Genomic DNA, 21,101 nt, shown 5'->3' with positions numbered 1-21,101 from the left:
TTCTGGAACACTGGAAAACAATATGATAAGTGTTGGTGCTGGCTATACATGTACATGTGCACACGTATGTATATAGATGAGAGTCGCCATCAAAATAAAAGTAAATGGTATCCCTCTAAGCCTTCTTTATCCAATCAACTTGGTAACAGATGTATCATAAATTGTCAATTTCTATCTGATAGCATCGGCAGTAGGTAGTGAACTGGGATATATGGTTTCAGAAATGGTTTTCAAATGATTCCGTTTTCATGATGCCGGTGTACATTAGCAGTATAACTAAAGATGTTCTGTCACACAATAAATCACTTCACTTGATTTAAATCTGGTATAAAATTTTACACCGGACAGCTTTCAGTTCAGGATACCTGACAAATGTTTCTCGGTTTTAACTTGCCCTTTTGGATGAAATAAACATGTGGCTAAATGTATATCAGCTTAAGAGAAATAAAAATATCCTTGACTTTGCCATTGGTCCCTGTACTAGGGAATGACAGAAGTGATACTTTACCCTAACCCTCAATAATTAACCAGTGTATTAAATTACCATCAGCACTGGCATTTATGGCCACTTGTATGTTGACAAAGTCATAAACACCAGGGGTAAGGGGAAGCCCCACTGGCCACAGGTTTGCACCTGTGTCACACAAGGCCACCTGCAGCATGTGTATAACCCGCTACATAAGAAAAACTTGGTGACATGGTCTGAGAGAAGACATGGCGTATGTATACTAACATGATCTCCCTGAAGAAATCTCATTTAGGTAAAATAAAGGGATTATTTATCATGAGCAGGATATGATGTTATAATGCTAAAAGCAAAATGCCCAAAAAAAAGTCAAATTTTACTTTTAAGCAACAGTTATATAAAAATAATCCTGCTTGTAGGTGCATCGGGTAACGCTTCATTACCCAGTAGTGTCTAGTCAGTCATCAGTTTGTAAGAGAAATGAATACTCTTGGTGAGGCTTTCAGCTCACAGTGTGCTTGACACCACAGACCCCACTTGTGAAGCTTGGATACCTTGAATACACAAACCATTCTTTATGAACTGCCAGGCTTCAGTAAGCTCCAATACTTTGTACAGGAAAAATGAAACCATGTATCCAATTTACACAGTACCAATACATTCCTAAACTTGGCAGCTGACAAATTACACAGAACACGGATACTGGCTGATACTGTCTATAAAGGCTGTGAACTGAATACTTCAGTTTTAATGTATACTAAAACCCCTGACTTTAAATTTACATTTAACTGTTTAAAAGTGGATAATTTTTTTGTTTTGTTTTTTCTGTTGTCATTGCAAAATTACATCTAAACAAATACTGTTTCTCTTGAATATTATTTGACTTACATTACATGTGCATACAGGCAACATCCAGATCTTAATCCTTAAAACTATCCCATAATATCCCAGAAATCATCAATAGGTAAATTACATTACATAATGTGTACTGGAAGCATGTATTCATGTACATGTAGCAGTTTCACTTGAAGTAATAAAATCAATCCCTCAAAAAGAAATGCAGACCCCCCCCCTACCCCTGAAGTGCAACTGGACACAACAGTAAAACAAACTTGTTTTGTCAAAAGGTCTTTCAATCCAGTGTAATATTTCGCTTACGTTCAAATGATTTGTCCTAATACTGTTGATTAACACATACATGCCAACATCAAATGTCATCAGCTCTGACCATGGCCAGGAAGTGTTACAACTTAAGTTCTATTATGTCACTGTTTGTTCAGAGAATTAGCCCGAGATTGTAGAGCAGACAAAGACTTAAGGATGATGGCATGAGACTAGTACGACAGGCAGGAGTTACTGTTCTTGGCACTGATCAGACTCGCACCTATGATAGATGAGATGGTGACCTGGAAAATCAATAGCATGGCCGGAGCGTAACCTCTCATAAACGCCATCTCCTGTCGACAACTGTTCTAACCCTCCAATCTGTGGCGCAGGCATGTGCATGGCCTGGGTTAGCTCCCCTGGCTGGCTGTGGCTGCTGAGGCTGATTAGAGGTGGCTGTTTACCTAGTCTGATAGCTATCGCTGCCCCATCTACTGGGTAATTCAAACAAATAGTAAAACACACTCCCTAAACAGGAGCACTGGTGGCCTGCAAAAGCTAAACAAACACAGCCTCTGCAAAACTGAGGAGTTCACAGCCAAAAACCAATTATGCTGTTTTTTGTGTCGTAATTGAAAAGCTAAGGCTATATTGGTGGTTGGGCGTGGGGGAAGTGATGAAAAACTAATGTGATGATGTTCTCTTCTCTAATCATAACAGGGTCCCATTTATTCACACAGTGTACACTATATCCCACTCTACATATTATCACACATATTGATTCATATATGTACACATTTTATAACAAATTGAAGCATTACACATGACAGACCAGAGGTATAACTTTATGAGTGTAATCAAACTGTGCCAACATCAGCAGCGGTAAACTTTTATGTGCTCTACATACATACGTACAATGACTATCATGTTTAGCTCACTGTTGCATCAGTATAAATTTTCCGACCTCTTTTGACGTGCGCAACACTGAAAAAACCTGCAAAACTAGCAAATATTGATACCGATATTTATAATTATCACATACATGTCTACCTCCAAAGCTGACGGGAATTATACATACACAATGTACATGAGTCAAGGTCTTCAGTATTACTTTGTCTAAACCCATAAATTAAAATCTAAAAGCCCTAAACAAATTCCTCTACATTTCCATCACATATGGCACATATAAATTACTTCAGTGCAGCAATATGGGGGAGTTCTGCGACAGGGGTGGTTTGTGGCAGACATCTTGACATGCTGGTATTAACACCTGCTCCTGATGCAGTACATGGCCTCCTCTGCTAATGATTACAGGTAGCGATCCTCTAACGAGAATGCTACTTAATTCATTAGAGCAGCAGGTAATTAAGGTAACAAGGCAGACAGGAAATAAAGGGCCTGGGTAAACAGTGAGAACATACCACATGCAGTCAGGCTGTGCTGCTCCATGGAGTTTAAATGAGAAAATTAAGGTCTAATATATCTCATTTCCTAACATGAAGACGAAAGGAAGTGGTCTAATCACCTCCACTCGTGCCCCCATTATAATCCTGACTTCCCGGCCTCTCTACAACTACAGCCTCCCCCCTTCTCTACCTCTCCCTCCCTTTACCAGCCAACCAATCACTGCACTCACACAACAGGTAAAACAGGGCCACAAATGCTCACCTACAAGTGATGTAGAGGGCAAGAGACTGGCCGCTGTGGTCTGTGGGTCTATGGTGGATGGACAGGCTGGCGCACTGCTGATTCGGTCTCTGGCCAAGTTGACTCGCCTCACATCAGCGGCACATCAAACACTACACAGGAGCAGAGAAATAAGCACTTACACCATTGCATTTTCCAACAAAACCTAATCCACTCCCAATCCATCTGCCACTCTAAGGATGGGACTAGCCTAATTAAGCAAATGGATCTATGAGGGAGAAAACCATTTAGGAATTAGATTACAATGTCTAGGCAAATTACTGGAATTGACTGATTTCACATCTCCAGGATAAAGTGCCTCTCTTCCACTATGCAATGAACTGTCTGCTTCTAAAATTACAAAGGGAACAGCGGATAGTGCATGGCATTAGGGGAACACGAAGTGACAGTGGAAAAAACAGGCCAAACTAGAAGTAGAGAGGCCTTTTGCGAGAGTTAAAAGAGCATACTCACTGTCTACATTGTTTACATGTAGAAAACATGAAGCGGCCTCAATACAGTGGTGATGGATGGGGGGTGAGAGGCAGCAAAGAGGAGAGGCAGGGAGCTAATATCTTCCCTAATCAATTTGCTGTGTTTTGCCCCTCTTGTCTGGCCGTGTGGATATGGCCACTCCACGGCTATACTCTGTCTCAGATCTCCTTTCCTCACCACTGAAAGCTGGGGAGCCGTTCTCCCTGGGGGAAATTAGCTAATCACAAAAGTGTTTATATCAACTCCATTAAAGAGTGAGGAAACCAGGCAGGTACCCGATTAGAGCAGCCTCCATCCAATTAGACAGAAGCCTGGTTGAAATTGAAATTAGGAACAATACCATCTGTACAGCCTCAAGGCCTGGCTGTGGGGCTACGCACACTAAGGCCAGCTACACACACAAATTGCTTAAGATCACGAAAATTACTGTAAGAGATACTTTTAAAGAAATAGCTGAAGATGGACACAAAGACAGCTGCCCATCGAAGAAATATATCAAATCAGAGAGGATTTCTCCAACTAAAAATGGCATCTAATGACGCAGTGGCCAAGTCCCTGGTTTGTCCGTTACATCAAAAGTTCATCATTACTGCATTTACTATTAACCAACAGTTGAAAACAGAAAAAGAAAAAGAAAAAGATGCATATCAAGCTTTTACAGTCCATTACAAGCTTAGTGAAATAAAACCAAAATACGAACCGAGAAACATTTCTGCAAAGACCATATGTGACGCTCAGGAGTAAGTTTACAACTTCAAGGGCAGAATGAAATGACAAGCTCGTAACAAGTCACTGTGCCCTTATCTACCTGCACCTACGACAAACCAATACAACACCACATATGTTCCTACATTTTTCTTCTCAGAAAGTAACGAGGTTTATTATTTGAGGTCTTAGAAGTTATTTAAAGACTTGCTCTTTTAGGATCCTATTTTCCAAATGTCTTGCATTGTTACTTCTAATCCCTAAAGATTAATTAAATTCTATCTGATCAATCCTCTGTAGAAAACTCTGAAGGATTATCCACAGAATCTACTTTTCTTCAAAAATGCTTTGAAAAATCCAGGAAATCCTACCAAAAAATCCCATGGGGCTTCAAGTCACTTGCATTTCATTTTAAAAAGCCAAAACAAGTCTTCCTTCTTTCAATGCTTTTTGGACCACTCAAGCAAATTCTGACTTTGGAAACAGTTTGGCACAGTCTTTCAAAATGCACATGTTTAGTTCATTTCATCACTTATTTTTATTTTTATGTAAGAAAAGTATGTCTGTATCTGAGAAAACTGACAATAACATTTAACAGCTTTTAAATGCACTTGATGGGCGCAAGCACAGAACTGTCTAATAGAACCAACAGACATGAAAAAAGTCTACAAAACCTGGACACTTCCATCGAACTGAAAATGTGTGATCTCCCCATATGAACTACAATGACCCAAATGTGATCACTTATAAGAAGAGTACTTTCAGTCCCAAACATCAAAACAATTTATTGTTCCAAATTTGATTAAGCCAGCATCAAGATTGGTCATTATAAAATATGAAATAGGGTTGTGCAATACTAAACAGGCAACCATGATAGAGATCAAACGAGAGTGCAACTATACAGGATACAAGGAATAAGTAATAGTCTCAGACAGAGCCTGGCTAATTTGGTGAGGCCACGATGCACGAGCTCATTCCTTTCTCCCCCAGACCTCCCGCGATTGCCCCTTAACTGTCCCAGCAGTCTGGGTAAACGTGTGTAATGAATGTACGATTGATACAACATTGACAGGTTCCAGTATTACAGCCAAAAGGTCGCCCGTCACTTTTGGCCCAGTGGAATCTCATCAAGGCCTATTACCGAAATATCATTTCTTATTCATATTCATCAAAGACCAAAAATTCCATTTTTGCAGCAAATCTGGACCAATTTGGCGAGTCGTTAGACCACAGTTGTAAATAATTCAGCTGGGGCTCTAGGAGACAATTTGATTTGAGGACGTTATTTTCCCATTAGCATCCCACCAACTTGTCCACTTCCATTATTCGCCCCAGTGCAAAGAGTCATGCAGACTGATTTTGACGTCCCAGGCTTTATAGAACATAAAACTTTCATATACAGTTATCTAATTACTTAATGTTTTATCAGATTCTCCATGAATCTGTGATGGGGCTGATCGGTGAATGATTGAAATTTCAATACCAATAACACATAGAATTGGGGGAACCACTCATGATTGCCAGATATTGTATTACTTCCAGTCCGTCCACTGGGTATAAACAATACGGACACTAAATCAAGTGTGCAATACCTCCAAAAACTTTGAAAACTTTTTCTGCCCAATCACTGATGGAGTAGACCAGGCTATATTTTCACGTGCAGCTCTGGCATGAATGCTCAAATGGCAACTGTGTAAGATACAGTGAATAAAGATAACATAAAGTTGAGTCCAATGATTCCTACCTTGTCGGAAATATGTACACTTTCCTCGTCAAAGATCAGATACACATCCAAATATTCTGGTTGCTCAGTAAAATGTAGAAGTTCTCACTCTCATACATCCACACATAGGCAACATGAAAAAATCTTCAAATGAAACAAATCCTTTTTCTTTGACCAAAAGCTGCCGAGTAAAAGATTTAACTGTTCCTGAACAGCTAATGATGGTCTGATGTCAAATTGTGTTGGTGTGTTGTAAATCTGTGCGATTCAGGCCTGAGCCCACACAGCTTAATGGGGACCTCTCACGTCAGTTAGCACAAGAGTTAACAATGATAGTACTGGAGAGGAAATTAACTCAAAGCTTCATCAGCCACATTCAATGAAACCCTCTCTATACCATTCTGTCAGAAAAACTCGTCCCGTAACGCAACAGAAAAAGCTGTCCAATGTCTAGAAGGTACATGTATGTGCTTTGGTTCCCACTCAGAGCAGAGAAAGGCAATGCAGTGGCGTGTTGACAGAACTTGGGTAAATCGCCCCGTCTGCGCCGCAATTTACTCAGCGAAATTGATAACCTGACTTAATCTTAATCTGCTCTTATTTTCAGAGTAATGCCACTCAACCCATCTTTGATCAAGCGGATTTAATTATAATAATCAATGCAATGAAAAACTAATGAAATTACATTTAATCACTCTTATGGATTGTGTATAAATGCAATAAGACATGGAAAATGGGAGAAATTAAAGGAAATTAATTCTGTTTGCCTATTTCCTCTTGCAGCCAAATCTGTCTGTCCTGGCTTTTGTTCGTATAAGAGGGCCCTGATATATATCATTCCTGCTTTGGCCTGACACTAATGGAAAAGCACCAGAAGCTAACTTGGAAAAATTTAAATTGCTGCCAGCACTAAGGCTTTGTGTCAGGCGGCAGCTAATTTCTACAGGATTACTCCTTACATGGTCCTATTTTTGAAGAAAATTACCCAAAATGGAATTGGGAAATTAAGTTTGCCTTTCAGCTTGTGTAGACATGTGGCCTGTTGATGGGATGGGAGGATGCCAGAGAGTCTAGATCTTAGAACGGCACCTTCCCTCTATCTGCTCAGACATGAGGAAGATTGCCACTGAAAAGAACACTAAATCCACACAGATTAATCTGCTCAAGAAATTCCCCCATTTGTGATGCCTTCTGTACTCATTTCCCCATGAAAACTGGACAGCAACCTCTTAAAACAACTCTGAAGATTTACTCCTTTACCTTAATTTACTCTCTCCAGATACATCTCCAGTCGTCTGCTGGTCAAGCCTTGCTTCAGCCCTTGTCTGTTTCACAACTATTGCTTTTACTGAATCCACTTGTTAGTCACTAAATTTTCTTGTGACCCATGAGTGAATCTACTTTTCCTTTTCTTTTTACTTTGAGAAGATAACACAAAGCCTTGAATTTTCCTTAAACTCTCTGAATCAACTTTCTCCTCATAAATGTACTTTATTAATCTACATATACCTAACTCACACAAACTTGTGTCTAACTATGCCTGTATAATTCCAAGTTTATTTGTCTACTGCTATACCCACTTTCTTGGATATTTTTCTGTTAAACTCTTTTGTAATTGTTCATTTATTTTCTCTGAATATCCTTGCTCTGCTGTTAAATGTATTTCTCCACTTCAACATGGAATCCAAAAGATAACATCCTGCTTTTCAATTTCAGAACTGTTTGAATCTCCCTTAAATCTCTCCATTTCTCTAACCCCTCTTCCTTTTCTGTAGTTACACACATAGTCCAATCTAATGTCTCCACCACTTATCTACTTCTTCGGAGTAATGCACCTTTCTCAGTCCACCCATCCACCTACTAAAGACGCACCCATCCACCCATCCATTCCCACCTCCACCCACTGTTATCACTTCATAACATTAATGGAATGGGCTAACAGCTGAATAAAGTAGTCTGCTGTCCCCTGAAACATCAAGAGTAATCTGCGAGTTATTAGATTATCATGTTTCACTTAGTGGAAGGCACAGGGTAGCCATAATGACAGTTTGCCAATATCCTGATGACTACAATCTCTCTATTATGACAAGGGGCTGGATTAAGTGGCTGGTTCAATAAGACAACAATTGCTCATAATTGAGTTGCTATGAATCACCCACCTCGTGAAATCTTCCCCTTTTCTACAACATTCCTCATCTCTTGCCTTGTTATTATCCGTACTTCTGCAGAATTACCCGTCCACAGAAAAAAAAACACATAGAGACATCGTGGATTTTGGTGTTTACTCCCGCATGATTATACGAGGACTTCCAGTAAACAATAATGATAGAAAAGGCAACTACAGCAAACATTTAATTAAATCTGGCTGATTATATCACAGAGAGCAAGTCAAAAATGTGATCAAGATTCACACGAGATGAAAAGAGACTTGGACAGAAAGAGAGCGCCGGCACAAAATTAACTAACTGGCTTTATTAAATTCTGTCTGGGAGGAATAGTGATTGATGGCGGGATGGTTGATGATTAAAATTTGAGATGATGTAACAAAAGATTGTCGATATAACACTTTAGTTCTGGATGATGTGCCACCACCACCTGACTGGTTAAGCCATGAAACGAGCACCTGTCGTCCGTCAATTATAAGCAGTGATCAGATCAAGCAATGCAGAGCTGACGAGGTCACGCTAATTATTGCTGGTTGCTAACATGATTTGGCCCTTCAGACAAACCAAGAATTTAACATGTAAGCTCCATGGAATAAATTCTTGTTAACTGCACTCTACAAAGACCTACTGGATTCTTCATATAATTTCTACAGATGATAAAATTATGACCATCTCCTTTGAAGAAAACTGGAAAACAAAGTGTGCTTGTGGCAAACTGAATCTTAAATCTAGGTAATGTACCATACCTCATTACAGGCCTAAACAAAGACTGACTACATCCTTAGAACTTGACCTTAGGGTGAAATCTGCAAAGCGTTTTAAACACTGCTATCCGATGGTGTCCGTAAAGTGTTTGCTCATCAAGTCCAAAGTTGAGAAGAACAGCGGCAAACTAACAACTTTTCACTTTTAATTGTTTCACTATTTACACATTCTAGAAGACAACCCCCTTGATCTTGGATAAATGGTGGAAGAAGCAGTATTAAAATTGGCTTGGGACATCTACTGCTGTCAGCCAGCAAGTTAAATGTCCATATAAAAGCCCAGTGCCAAGCTTTGTTGCGTGACAGCTTTGAAATTGCGGATAAAACGGTGGAAAAGTTGTTGTGAGTTGCTGTTTTTATCTGCTGAAATGTCAGTAGCCTGGTCAGAGTTGAGACGGGGGTAGGACTTAAGTGAGTAACAAAATAACTAGTGAATTGCTGGATAAATGCTGACGCATACAGGTGGGGGTTGGCCACGACAAAGTACAAACACTTCAGCAAGCCAAATTACCTGTAATTGAACCCATTTTGGAGGGAGTAACCTTTCATCTCTGAGAAAATGAGGAGGTAAAAGAGAAAACAGTTTCACTCTATCATGTCTTTTGAAAGGTGGCTCAGTAGGGTTGGATGTTTGGAAGGGACTCCCATATTGCTTGCAGGCAGATCCGAGGGGCTTATTACCGCCAGGTAGAGTCAAATCACCACCATCTGTCTCCATTACAACACACAACTTCCTCTAAAAAAAGATGCCAATTGGACCAATCAGAGAGGATGTAGCAGTGGCACAGAGTCTCAGTGGTTTCTCTTTTCTCTGGCTAATTTGCTCCTTATTTTATGTCTCCTTCGTGGCCGAGGGCAGTTCATTTTCGGACAATTACCAGTGACTCTATAGGGAATATGCTAAACCCTTTCTACAATCACTCTTGATGGAGAATTCCCACGGAGGTTCACAGCGGCAACAAGATCTGCACAAGGTGTTCTTGTCAACCAAAACAACCACACCACAAAACTGAGCAGGAAAACACACACAAAAAAAGGAAAACTCCTTGTCAGGCCTTGTGCAGATACATATGTGAAGAAGCCTACATGTGCATATCTCAAACTACTGCCTTAACACAAATGAATAAGAAATATGTTTGACACACTGGAGAAAATTTCTCTATGTTTCAAATCAAAGATATAAATCAGAAATATCAGGGGTTGGGGGGGGGAACCCGCTGTGTCTCAGTTGGTTAGCTCTCTAATGCAACGTAATGACCCAGAAGCCTCTCACCAATGTGGTCCCTGTGAGTTCAAGACCAGCTCATGCTGGCTTCCTCACCGGCCGTACATGGGAAGGTCTGCAGCAACCTGCTGATGATCATGGGCTTCCCTCGAGCTGTGCCCGGTTTCCTCCCACCACAATGCTGGCTGCCGTCATTCAAGTGAAATATTCTTGAGCACCGTGTAAAACACCAATCAAATAAATAAATAAATTTATTTCACTGGTGTTTTCCACCAGAAAGTACTCAGTAATATTTCACTTATACAACTGATGGAGGAAACTGTGCAGGACCTAGGGAAACCGCCATTCATTGGTTGCTTGAAGACCAGAGATGAAGGCAGTATGAGCCGCACTTGAGCTCATAATGACAGAATCGGTGTCATTGTGCTGCACTGGTGCACTATAATCACTCAATTCGTTAGTTATTATAAAATGTGCAAATATGTTATATCCAAGCTAATATTTACATACATATAAAAGTATTTGCAAAACAGAAATCACATAACTGACATGGAAACTTTTCTTAATGTTTCATCTTTTTTACTCTTAGAAGCAGACATACTCCTTAACAAAAGGTGCACCTTTAATCATAACTCTTTATTACACACAGATACATGTACCTTTAGGCTAGTTATCATTATTTTAAATACTCACAAACTCATTTAAAAAAATTATTTAAAGTACTGAAGTTGCAATATAATGTGCATTTCTAATTCTTTTGTTCTATTCAGACTGGCTTAATTCCTGTTGTATATTTACTGTATGAATCATTGTTTTAAAACATTATATTTATATTCAGGCTATTTTATTTCGTCTATATGTGTGTGTATATCATGAACTCCCTGTTATATGATATCTATATGAAGAAATCCTTGTCCGATATTTCATGTGAGAGTTTCAAGTTGGATAAGGCCTCAAGAAAAACCCAATTACACATCTGATTGAATATTACTTGAGAAAATTAAGATTGCTGATAATTATCACACACACACAACAAAGAAACCCGGCAAATTCATTATACAAAACCCTCAGGCAATAACATTTTTTTTTTAATCTTAATTATTACAAATTAATCTAATGTTACAGATTGATATTAAACTAAAATCTCAGCAAAATGTGAAAGTAGACTTGAAAATGAAGAAATAGACTAAAGTGGACTTAATAAATCACTGAGACATCACTCATCTATCCGAATATATCGGATAATACTGGTGTTTTCAATGTATGTGTAGCAAAGCCAGCAATCAAACTTAAAAATAACTCAAATGTTTCATGAACATATACATGCCAGGGTATAATCAACAATAACTATCACAGGGAGAGAAAGTAATCAACATACAGCCTCCAGCCAGGGTTTACAATATGGTATAATATAATTTTGCCCCTATGTCACGAGAGTTATTTAGTTAGAGGATAAAGTAGTGGAGGTGATTAGTGATAATTAATACTGGCTGTACTGGACAATTGGCAGCCCCCTCTGAGCCTGATCCTACTGCTACTCTTACAGACTTAAGGTACATGCTACATCAGAGCCTTTCCACTGACGACCACATTACACAAACTTAATTAATTACAGGGTACGCTGCTTTAATTATCGCCTTCAATCAAACCCAATCTGCCTTCAATATGCTCGCCCTTATAGACGCTCTAAACCAAGCTGAATTTGCAAGGTCCAAGCCTTTCAACCTAGTCCTTCATTTCTAGACTTCTACAAGTCGAAACTCAATATTCAATCATGGTATCTTTCAATTCATGAAAGACAATTTCATTTCTGATCACCCAGTAAGTCTTCAGTGACAATTCGAAATTTAGAGAGGCCTGAAAGTTACCGAGTTCAAAAGTATTTTAATGGCTTTTTATTGCTGACACATGTTTAACTTCTTTTTGCGCTACTTCCACGACCTTACATACATATCATTCCATGAAGCTACACAAATGAAAAACTTAACTTCATGTTTCACTAAACAATATGTCCAATGTTTACACAGATGACAATTCATGAAGGAAAAATGACAGTACAGAAGTTCATAATAGAAAACCATGCCAATTCATTTGTCTCCTTTTTTTAATTAAAAGCATGTGGATTTGACAAGAAGGAACTACACTTTAAGTTTAGATTAAACTGCACACAAAATCAATCAATAAAACAATTTAACCTCACAAGGAAAAACTTTTCCTAAAACTGCAAATACAACTTTTATGCTATATATGTGATGTGGCTACTCTCATTCCATGAGGACTTTTATGACTACAACCATGTATTCACACTTATGTATTTCTCACTGAAAAGTCCTTTGTAATTTCACGCCTGAAGAGAAATCTACAACTTCTTCAAACATTACTCAGCATGAGTGGATTTCTACGAGATACCCTTTCTCAAGAGAGTCATACTGTAAGAAAACAGAAGACATGCATTTTATAAGGAGAATTCAGAACAAACTTAGCATTAAGAAGCTCCACAAAAGTGCTCAGTCCTATAACCATAGGGAATCTGATAAGATGAAATCCAACAGGATAAAGTGTCAGGAATCAGAGATAGACAGAGCCAGATAGAGGTAAACTCTCCGACCTGTTCACCTGGCCTGCTTAACACACAGTGTCCTTTGGTAATGTAGCGTGTTCTCAAATCACTATAAACTACAAAAACTCAGGTGTAGTCAGACTATACCGTACAGACCCCATTTCCTGAAGACATTCCTTGCCTCCTAGCCCGACATAAAAAAGGCGACAATCTGTCATTAAAGTATTACGTACCACTAGTCTCCGTATCAGTGATGGCAGGCTCTGTCATGGCTGTTGTTTCCTCCTTGAATCTTGCTGGCAAACTGGAATAGCAAAGGTTGACAAACGGCTGAGGAAAGCCAAGCTAATCCTTCATGTCAAATTAGGCAGACTGATGAAGACCAGCCACTACTGGTCTTATAGCAACAGCTCCATGCCTCATATTTTATGAAATAAGAGAAATGAAAGTACCATAAATGATTGATCAAGCTTTAATTGTTGTAATTCTAACATATGGGTGCCCATACAATTCTCCTTTAACATGCAATTAATGAGGATATTGTTGAGGGGGAAAAAATGTTGGGAACTCCCAGGCATAGTCCATGTTTTTCTATAGGTAGGGGTTCAGGGTAGCTAGATATTGAAGGAAACTTAATAGGGCAAGCAAAGTGTGACAGCTTCAGACATCCTAACCAACCAATCAGGCAGTAAAGGGAATTAGCGTAAGACAAATCTCTGAGCAGAAAGTCAGGGATGTGTTTTGTCAGGTCTTGTTATATCAGTTTTGTTCCCGGAGGACGGATCAGAATTCCACTTTCAGGCCGACTGAGCTGCTTACTCTTCAACCCTATCTACTGATCTCCTGTTTTAGGTCTTCTTTTTAATCTATCTCACTTCACCCCTAAAAAAATCTGAAAACTTTCATCTTGGTAGCTGTGCTCCTAAGGTTTTCTCCACTCCAATCTTTGCCATCATGGCCTATATGAAACATTGTCCATGGATGCATCATTCCCTCTTTTGACAGTCGAATCAGCTTTCGCCACAACTCCATTTTAATCTTGCCAGATGATGATTGCAAAATATGGCTGTAAAGGGGCTTGCAGTCTGGTCAATAGACTCAGTAATTTGACATCTCTCAAGTAAGCCTATAGCCAGGACATACCTCAGACAGCAACAACTATACATTAACAAGATCCTTCATTTCTCAGCCAGAATTGGCTTGATTTGGAATGTTCTAATTTAGACTCCAATCTTCGGCTCCACATTAACTTGTACATTTGGTAATCCAATTCCCCGAGATTCCTCTCCCTTATTAATAAAGGTGCTTGGTAAAAGACGTACGGACTGAGGGGGAGATAAGGGAGATTAGCATGGAATTCCAGTCGGCCATTGGGGACACCTACCAAGACGGCTGACGCTCCGTTTTATGTTTTCCAGCTAATTTGGTCCCATTGCCCACACAGTCTTTTCTACATCTCTTTGTGAGGGTTGAGTTAAGCTAGCAGCCTAAGTTTCCACAAAGACACCTGTGCCAAGTCTAATTGGAACACATTACAAGTCTTCCCCAATCAGCCTGTCTAAATCTTACACAGTTCCAAGCTTCCAATTATCATCTTTGAGGACCTCGTTACAACAACAGGGCTAAGACATACCATGCTAATTACTATCGCCAACACACACGCTTTTTTGAGGTAAACAAAATCTTATCTACACGATGAGTTAACCAAGGCATCTTATTTCTTCAAAAATTTGAATCTGTTACTTTTAACAAGAAATTCATGAAAAGCATTGAACAACATAATTTTTAATTTAACAACAACCTCGCTTCAGTGTATAATCCTGACAAAACGATGGACTCTTTATTAACACTTATTTAGACATTTCATCAGCAGAGAAAAAAAATTAAATAAAACACCCTATCAGATGAACATTTCTGCCTCCAAATACCTCATAAATGTTGAAGACAAATATATTTCCTTTTGAGACAAAGACGGCTGAATATTTTAAACACAGAACAACACTCTTGCGCATGTATGCGAGATGAGCTATTGCCCAGTGAAGTGCATGCACAGCCATGCAGTTGCTTAATTGAGGGTGTGGCACTGTCTACACTCTGAATAACAGAGTATGCTATAATTTCAGTCTGAGCACGTGGAATGCATCAGGCACTATCTCAATCTATATTGGCATTATTTGACTGTGTACAAAAGAAAGGACAATGGTTGGCTTTAGACTACATGATCAGGGGGGAGAAAACCTGCAGTCTCAGCAGCCTGTTAAGATTCTCAGAGGAAGTCGCTTCCCACAGAAATGGCTGGAGCTTCCTGTGTGATCATGTGACTCTACCTCCTAGCCATAGACCCATTTGTAAAGGAAACCAAACTGTGAGTGTCCTGTTCCTTCTTTTGTACAGTATACCCCTTTGTCTAGGAGAGCTGGAAATGAATGGTTATTAACACCCATCACCAACTCTCCTTGTTTCAAGAATGAGAAGAATTAGAACATCACTCCATTCTATATCATGCCTCCATGTTCCAAGAAGTGCAGTCTACTACTCAAAACTACAAATAGAACTACAAACTACAAATAGAACTACCACATGCTGTGAGTGAAACTTAACCATCAATTTATAGCAATAACATGCAATTGCAATAAAAAAAAACAGAAGATATTTGACTTATTCTGGGTATAGGGCTGCTTTAAACCTTTTTGCAGTTCCTTTTTTACAACTCATCCTATCTTAGATTAGCACGTTACTAAATATATATATGTTTTCATACTGACAAGTTAACAGGACAACTCCACCATGTAAAAGCATAAAGGAAATGCATGGCATCATAGCAAACAACAGAAAATCAGTAAAGACGCACCCTAGAACAGAGAATACCTGCATGTACACTCAATTTTCATTACATACAATATTTCTAAAGCTATCATTTGAACACAAATACATGTACCTAAATAATTCACTCATAATAGTTAACCAATGAACAAAAATTACAATTTCAATGAGAAAAATGAAACTAAAAAAAAAAAGAAAATTTCAGTCAAAACCAATATAAAGTAAAACACATGTACAGTGTATATTAAATTTTCTTTGCAGCATATAATCACCCTTGCTGCATGGGGAATGCTCCCCTGGAGAGCTCAGTCATCAGTACAGCCTGTCTATTAGGGGATTTACATTACCTAGCTACATGTATAAGAACAGGGAGGATTATGGAAGTGGAGACCTGTGACAACCAGGACAAGGTACCACTGAAGTAAAGCAGCAGCTAGAATTACAGGCCTTGAAAGGCTTTCTCCCTCTACAACTACAAAGGCTAATTGGCTAGAAATTGCAGCCGAGTGGCTTCGGTTAGGATTAACACTGCATTATGGCTCATTACCTATAATTATGACAATGCTCAATGGTTAACAGTACGACTGGTATTCCACTTTACTCAGACTTTGGACAGAAGATTGTTACAGAAATCTCTCAGGCTTCCAGAAAGTATCCGGTTACGGGCTTTCCTCAAAGGTGACACCAGGCTGCGTTCACTATGATAGACAGATCCTTGTCTGTACACGTTTGTATAAATGCATGCCTATCTATCATCTACATGAATCTACACTTGAACATATTAATCACCACTCAAAAGCAAATAGTGACATTAAAGTTATCCAACAAGACGTCATTATCATTACCTACCCTTCCACATCATCAACTTGTACACTGCAATTCATTATGTATTAAAGAACTATCTCTGTGTTCAAATTTTGAATCTTGGGAAATTTAACAACTTCCCAAGAACATTCAATCAATTTTTCTCAAACTGTACATTGGTATTAACAGCTTCTTTACTCTTTTCCATTTATTTGTTTGATTATATTTATTTATTTGATTGGTGCTTTACGCAGTACTCAAGAATGTTTAATTATATGATTAGTATGTAAAATGACACTCAAGAATCTTTCAAAGCTTCTCATGGTACATGTACTTGACAAATCTCCTGACTTAGATCCGCAACCAGGCCAGTGAGAGCTGGATTTGAGAATGCAACCTCAAAGAGTTAAGGCAGACAAAAATGCTTTAGCTAACAACCCACAAAGGACCCTAAATACTTCCCCATCACCACTCAGAGAAGAACTATAAGATAGGAATGTGTTCAATGTTAAGAAGCTACAACAGCCCTAAACATAGGTGCTTCTATACAATGTTGATCACCAGCACTAAAAAAAAAAAAGTTTATTACAAATCAACATGAATTTATACAGGCTGTATATTTGAAAAGTTAAGCAACAATTAAAAAGTGCCACTAAATAAAGCTGAACACACACAGGTACATGTACACAAAACTGATTTTAATATGATCAGTTTTTCCAATTTTACTTCTAGTTTCTGATAGTTTTAATTAGATCATTAAACACGTTTAATACCTGTAAAGTTGTTAAGCTGGCCAAAGTTAGTAAAAAGCTAAGTTCTATTGCGTGTAATTGGTTCATTTGGCTGGGCCTGCTAATGGCACTGGAGCTCACCAGATGCTATTTAGTGGAGAACCTGGTCATTTACACATGGCCAGTACTCGGCAGAAGATGCCAAAGTATGGTAATCAATCATAGTTTCTAGAGTTAAGGTTTTATGTTTTTTCGGTATCTATACTTATTAACTTCAATAGTGGTAATTGTCATCCAGAGCCAAGCTGATACAGGAACAAAGAACAGGAGAAAAAAAAAAGCCATATTCAAGAAATCTAAAATTTTTTGGCTTAATTTGCAGGCAAGGGCTGGAAGCCAGCTGGGGACATGAGGTCTGATCAGGAGGAGGCCTCCCATTAAACCAGTCTTCATCAGTTCCTTCATTGAATTATCAACCAGCTGCCTTTTTTCACTGGTTTAGCAAGGGACTAATAAACAGTGTTGTTTACCACTGCCAGCCCTCTCTTTGGCTCTGCTATCCCTCAACGCCAGGCTGCAGCCACCCTGGGACTGGATCAAATTTTCTGATCAACTTTCATTTGATTACAGAGCAATCAAGATCAATGACCTTAATTGGACCACACTGCAATAAAAAACCGTCTCTTAGTTCTGCCGTTAGTTCCAACAGAAAGGTCAATGTGCAAGCTTTGTTCCACTTGTGAAATATAATAAGTGGTATTTACCAGAACCCTGACAGCACACTGATACGGTTGCTCTAAAGTCTAAAACTCCGCAAATCACAGAAGCAGCAATACTACAAAGGTTACACACCATCAATACGCCCATGACATCCTCCAGATTTGTAATTTATAGATGTTACACTAATTCTGATACCATGTCCACCATCTGGAAATCAAAGGGGATTAAAGCAAAACAACATTCAGGACAATCACAGTATGTAATACGAGTCTCTGCCTAAATTTAATCTGCGATTTTCTCTGAGGTTTTCTCTTCAGCTTAACTCACTCAAGTTATCCGACACCAAACTTTTCTTACATCTGTGTTTTTTCAGGTTATGTGTCATTTAATCCCAACTTTCTGACTTGTCCTTAGTGCAGAGTTACTTTAGAGCAATCCTATGCCAGTCTCAATATGAAAGCAGATTTGATGGAAGACGGAGAGCTGATCAAACTTTCATGAGCACATTCAGAACTCTCCAAATCGACTGTTAACCTTGCTTGATGGAAAACAAGGGCTTATATTTGTATCATGCAGTGCGGAATCGACCCCTCGTGATCTGACATGGGGAGTTGCAGAGGTATCTTCATGAATTGTTAAGCCGAGATTTGGAAGCTTAATGCTATGAGGTCTGGCTTGGTGATTAACGAGTCACACTGGACTGTGTCAAAGAATCACAAAGCCTAATCAGTTAAATGTTTAGCTCTACAGGAATCTTGGCCGGGATTGCTGTAAATTTCCGAGGGGCCACATCAGGAAATGTTGAGTTTGTCACAGGACTAATGGAGTTAAACAAGGTTTTCTCAGAGAGGCAGGTTCCTGTAGAGGGCTTCACCACTGGAGTCTCTGACATCAACTAATAGATCGGGGCAATATTTTCCCTTGATCTATGAATAAATGATTGTGTTCAACTTTCAGTGTCTTTGCCAATCCACCACAATTACTAAGACTCTAGCTTTGAAAAAGGGAGTGTGAAAATGGGATTAAACTATCAGAATACCAGATTTTAAAGCTCACAACACTACCTCCATATGCTTGTAATATTTACTTTTTGTTACATAAAACCACATAAGAGTATATATACACTAAATGCCAGTAAACCACTAACTTTGGTAAACTGGTTAAAAAAAACAACTTTTCCATGTAATAATTCTTTAAAGAAGTAATCAAATGGCATACAAAACACTTTTAAGATGAAGAAAAAACTTCATATCTGTACAATGTGCATTGTTAATCTGCTACAAATTCGACCACAGACGTTTCACATGTTTTGGCATATAAGAGGAATGTTGTCTGAATTGGACATGGTGTGTCATAATTTCTGTGAAGTTTACATGTGCCCTGACCTAAACAATACATTTCACTCTACAATATCTTTTAACTGTAAATAAAATTATACTTTGCTGGCTGAAAATTACTGAAGATTTAGATTACACACAAATTATACACATATGTGTAAGAAAAGTTACACTCAGCCTGAAGCAAAGGGCATTTTAGATGACTAAAATCTCTTGTATTTCTCTGACCATCAGTACACACTGAGGTTTTTATTGAAACATACTGGTGAAGTGGATCAAACATAATTATAAAGAGCTATTGTTACAGGCAGGATTCTTAGCCACATTATTGTTAGTTCTTTTGTTGACACATTGCTCCATCAGGAAATGGTTATAGATTTTTCCTCAGTCCAACACAATGGCAAATTAAACAGTTTCTGTCAGTGGGCTCTATACACTAGCCACTTGTGTCTGTGCTGAATAAACACCTCCCTGCCACGGTAATTGATCCCGATGAGGGGGGAGGGGAGAAGAGAAAAAAACAGTGCTGAGGACAAATCTCAGTGGACTGCAGGGCAAGATGAGACCAAGCCAACAGGACAACCATACAATATCATAATGCATAAGCTCTGTACCACATGAGATGATATTAGCTCTTGAGACAATGCCTCAGCCACTTGGCCACACAACCACAGCTAACATTACACAATATAACCATCTAAAAGCCTCACTCCAGGCCACTGTGAAGAGACAGATAATGTGGAAATAATCTGAAATTGTGATTCAATGACAGATTTGTAGAGTAAGCGGAAAATCTGCATGCTGTTTTGTTTTATCTTTCTACTTCTTTTCTCCCCCTGTCTCAATATTTAACAACTGAGTAGCATACAAATGGACTTATGGAGAGGCCACTTTGGCCTCCATTTTTGCTCTGGACAAGACAGCTAAATCCACACAGCCAAGAATGGTTCTCACCAGACCAAAGGGCCTGGATGAGCCCTGCACAAATAACAGACAAACATCAGATCCTGTTTTCCCTCTAATATCATTAATCAATGTATTCAGGTGTACATTTCTCAGTTGTTCCATTTCGGAAGCTCTAAATCATGGAATGCAACTTATCAAAGATCACATTACTCTTTAATAATGTCACTGAATCCTTCATTTCCCCATCATATATAGATCTGTACATACAAAAAAGTTTAATTAGTCATTAGAAAGGCATCATTTCAGACCATCCACAGAAGAAAAAACAAGAAACAACAATTCTTCAGCTTAGAATGGAATGCAGAAATGAAAGGAAACCTGCTGTGACAAAAACACTAAATGTAAGCTGTTATACAACTTCTTGGCCTTTCCTTGTTTCCACATGATACTAGTTATCGGTGGTTTAAATGTGCATGTCTTTGTTCTTCCAATGACAAGTTGTGCTGGATTGATGGGGTGTCCTTGCGTGTTTGCAAGTACTGTAGCCTGTGGTGACGTCCGCTCCAACGTGAGTGTGATCATTGTTTGATGAACCAGATCACCGGTGACCAATGGCTGAATTAACAAATCCACTCGTTAGATAAAAGAGTTCCGGGGGAAGCTACAAAACCTCCACAGACAGGGCCTCAGGCTGACAGGGCAACTGAGTTCCCAAGCATCAACCCAGCCATTGACACGATCCACTAACTCATATTTTACAATACTCCAAGAAAAGACATGAATTTTTAACTCCCCTGCTCCAATGATAAGGGCTATTAAGGATATCTCTATTCAGTGGTGTTGCAAAAGCCATGATTTGTCTTCCACTGGTGGTTCATCCATGCATA

The 21,101-nt window shown here is 38.9% G+C and overlaps 1 protein-coding gene across 5 annotated transcripts in view; it reads right to left on the bottom strand.

Moving 5' to 3' along the window:
• The window catches only part of LOC135467952 (LIM domain only protein 3-like), an 87,084-nt gene that overhangs the window by 25,255 nt on the left and 40,728 nt on the right, over positions 1–21,101 (bottom strand). For 2 of the 5 annotated variants that reach the window (XM_064745900.1, XM_064745901.1), the window contains exon 4: positions 13,127–13,197. The exons of the other annotated variants lie outside the window; for them this stretch is intronic. In XM_064745900.1, the coding sequence (XP_064601970.1) occupies positions 13,127–13,163 (37 nt within the window). In that variant the 5' untranslated portion in view covers positions 13,164–13,197. The remainder of the gene's footprint in view (positions 1–13,126; positions 13,198–21,101) is intronic. 5 annotated transcript variants of the gene reach the window in all.

The sequence above is a fragment of the Liolophura sinensis genome, chromosome 6, assembly GCF_032854445.1.
Source record: "Liolophura sinensis isolate JHLJ2023 chromosome 6, CUHK_Ljap_v2, whole genome shotgun sequence".
NCBI classification, from domain to species: Eukaryota; Metazoa; Mollusca; class Polyplacophora; order Chitonida; family Chitonidae; genus Liolophura; species Liolophura sinensis.
This window is presented reverse-complemented; position numbering and strand designations above follow the sequence as displayed.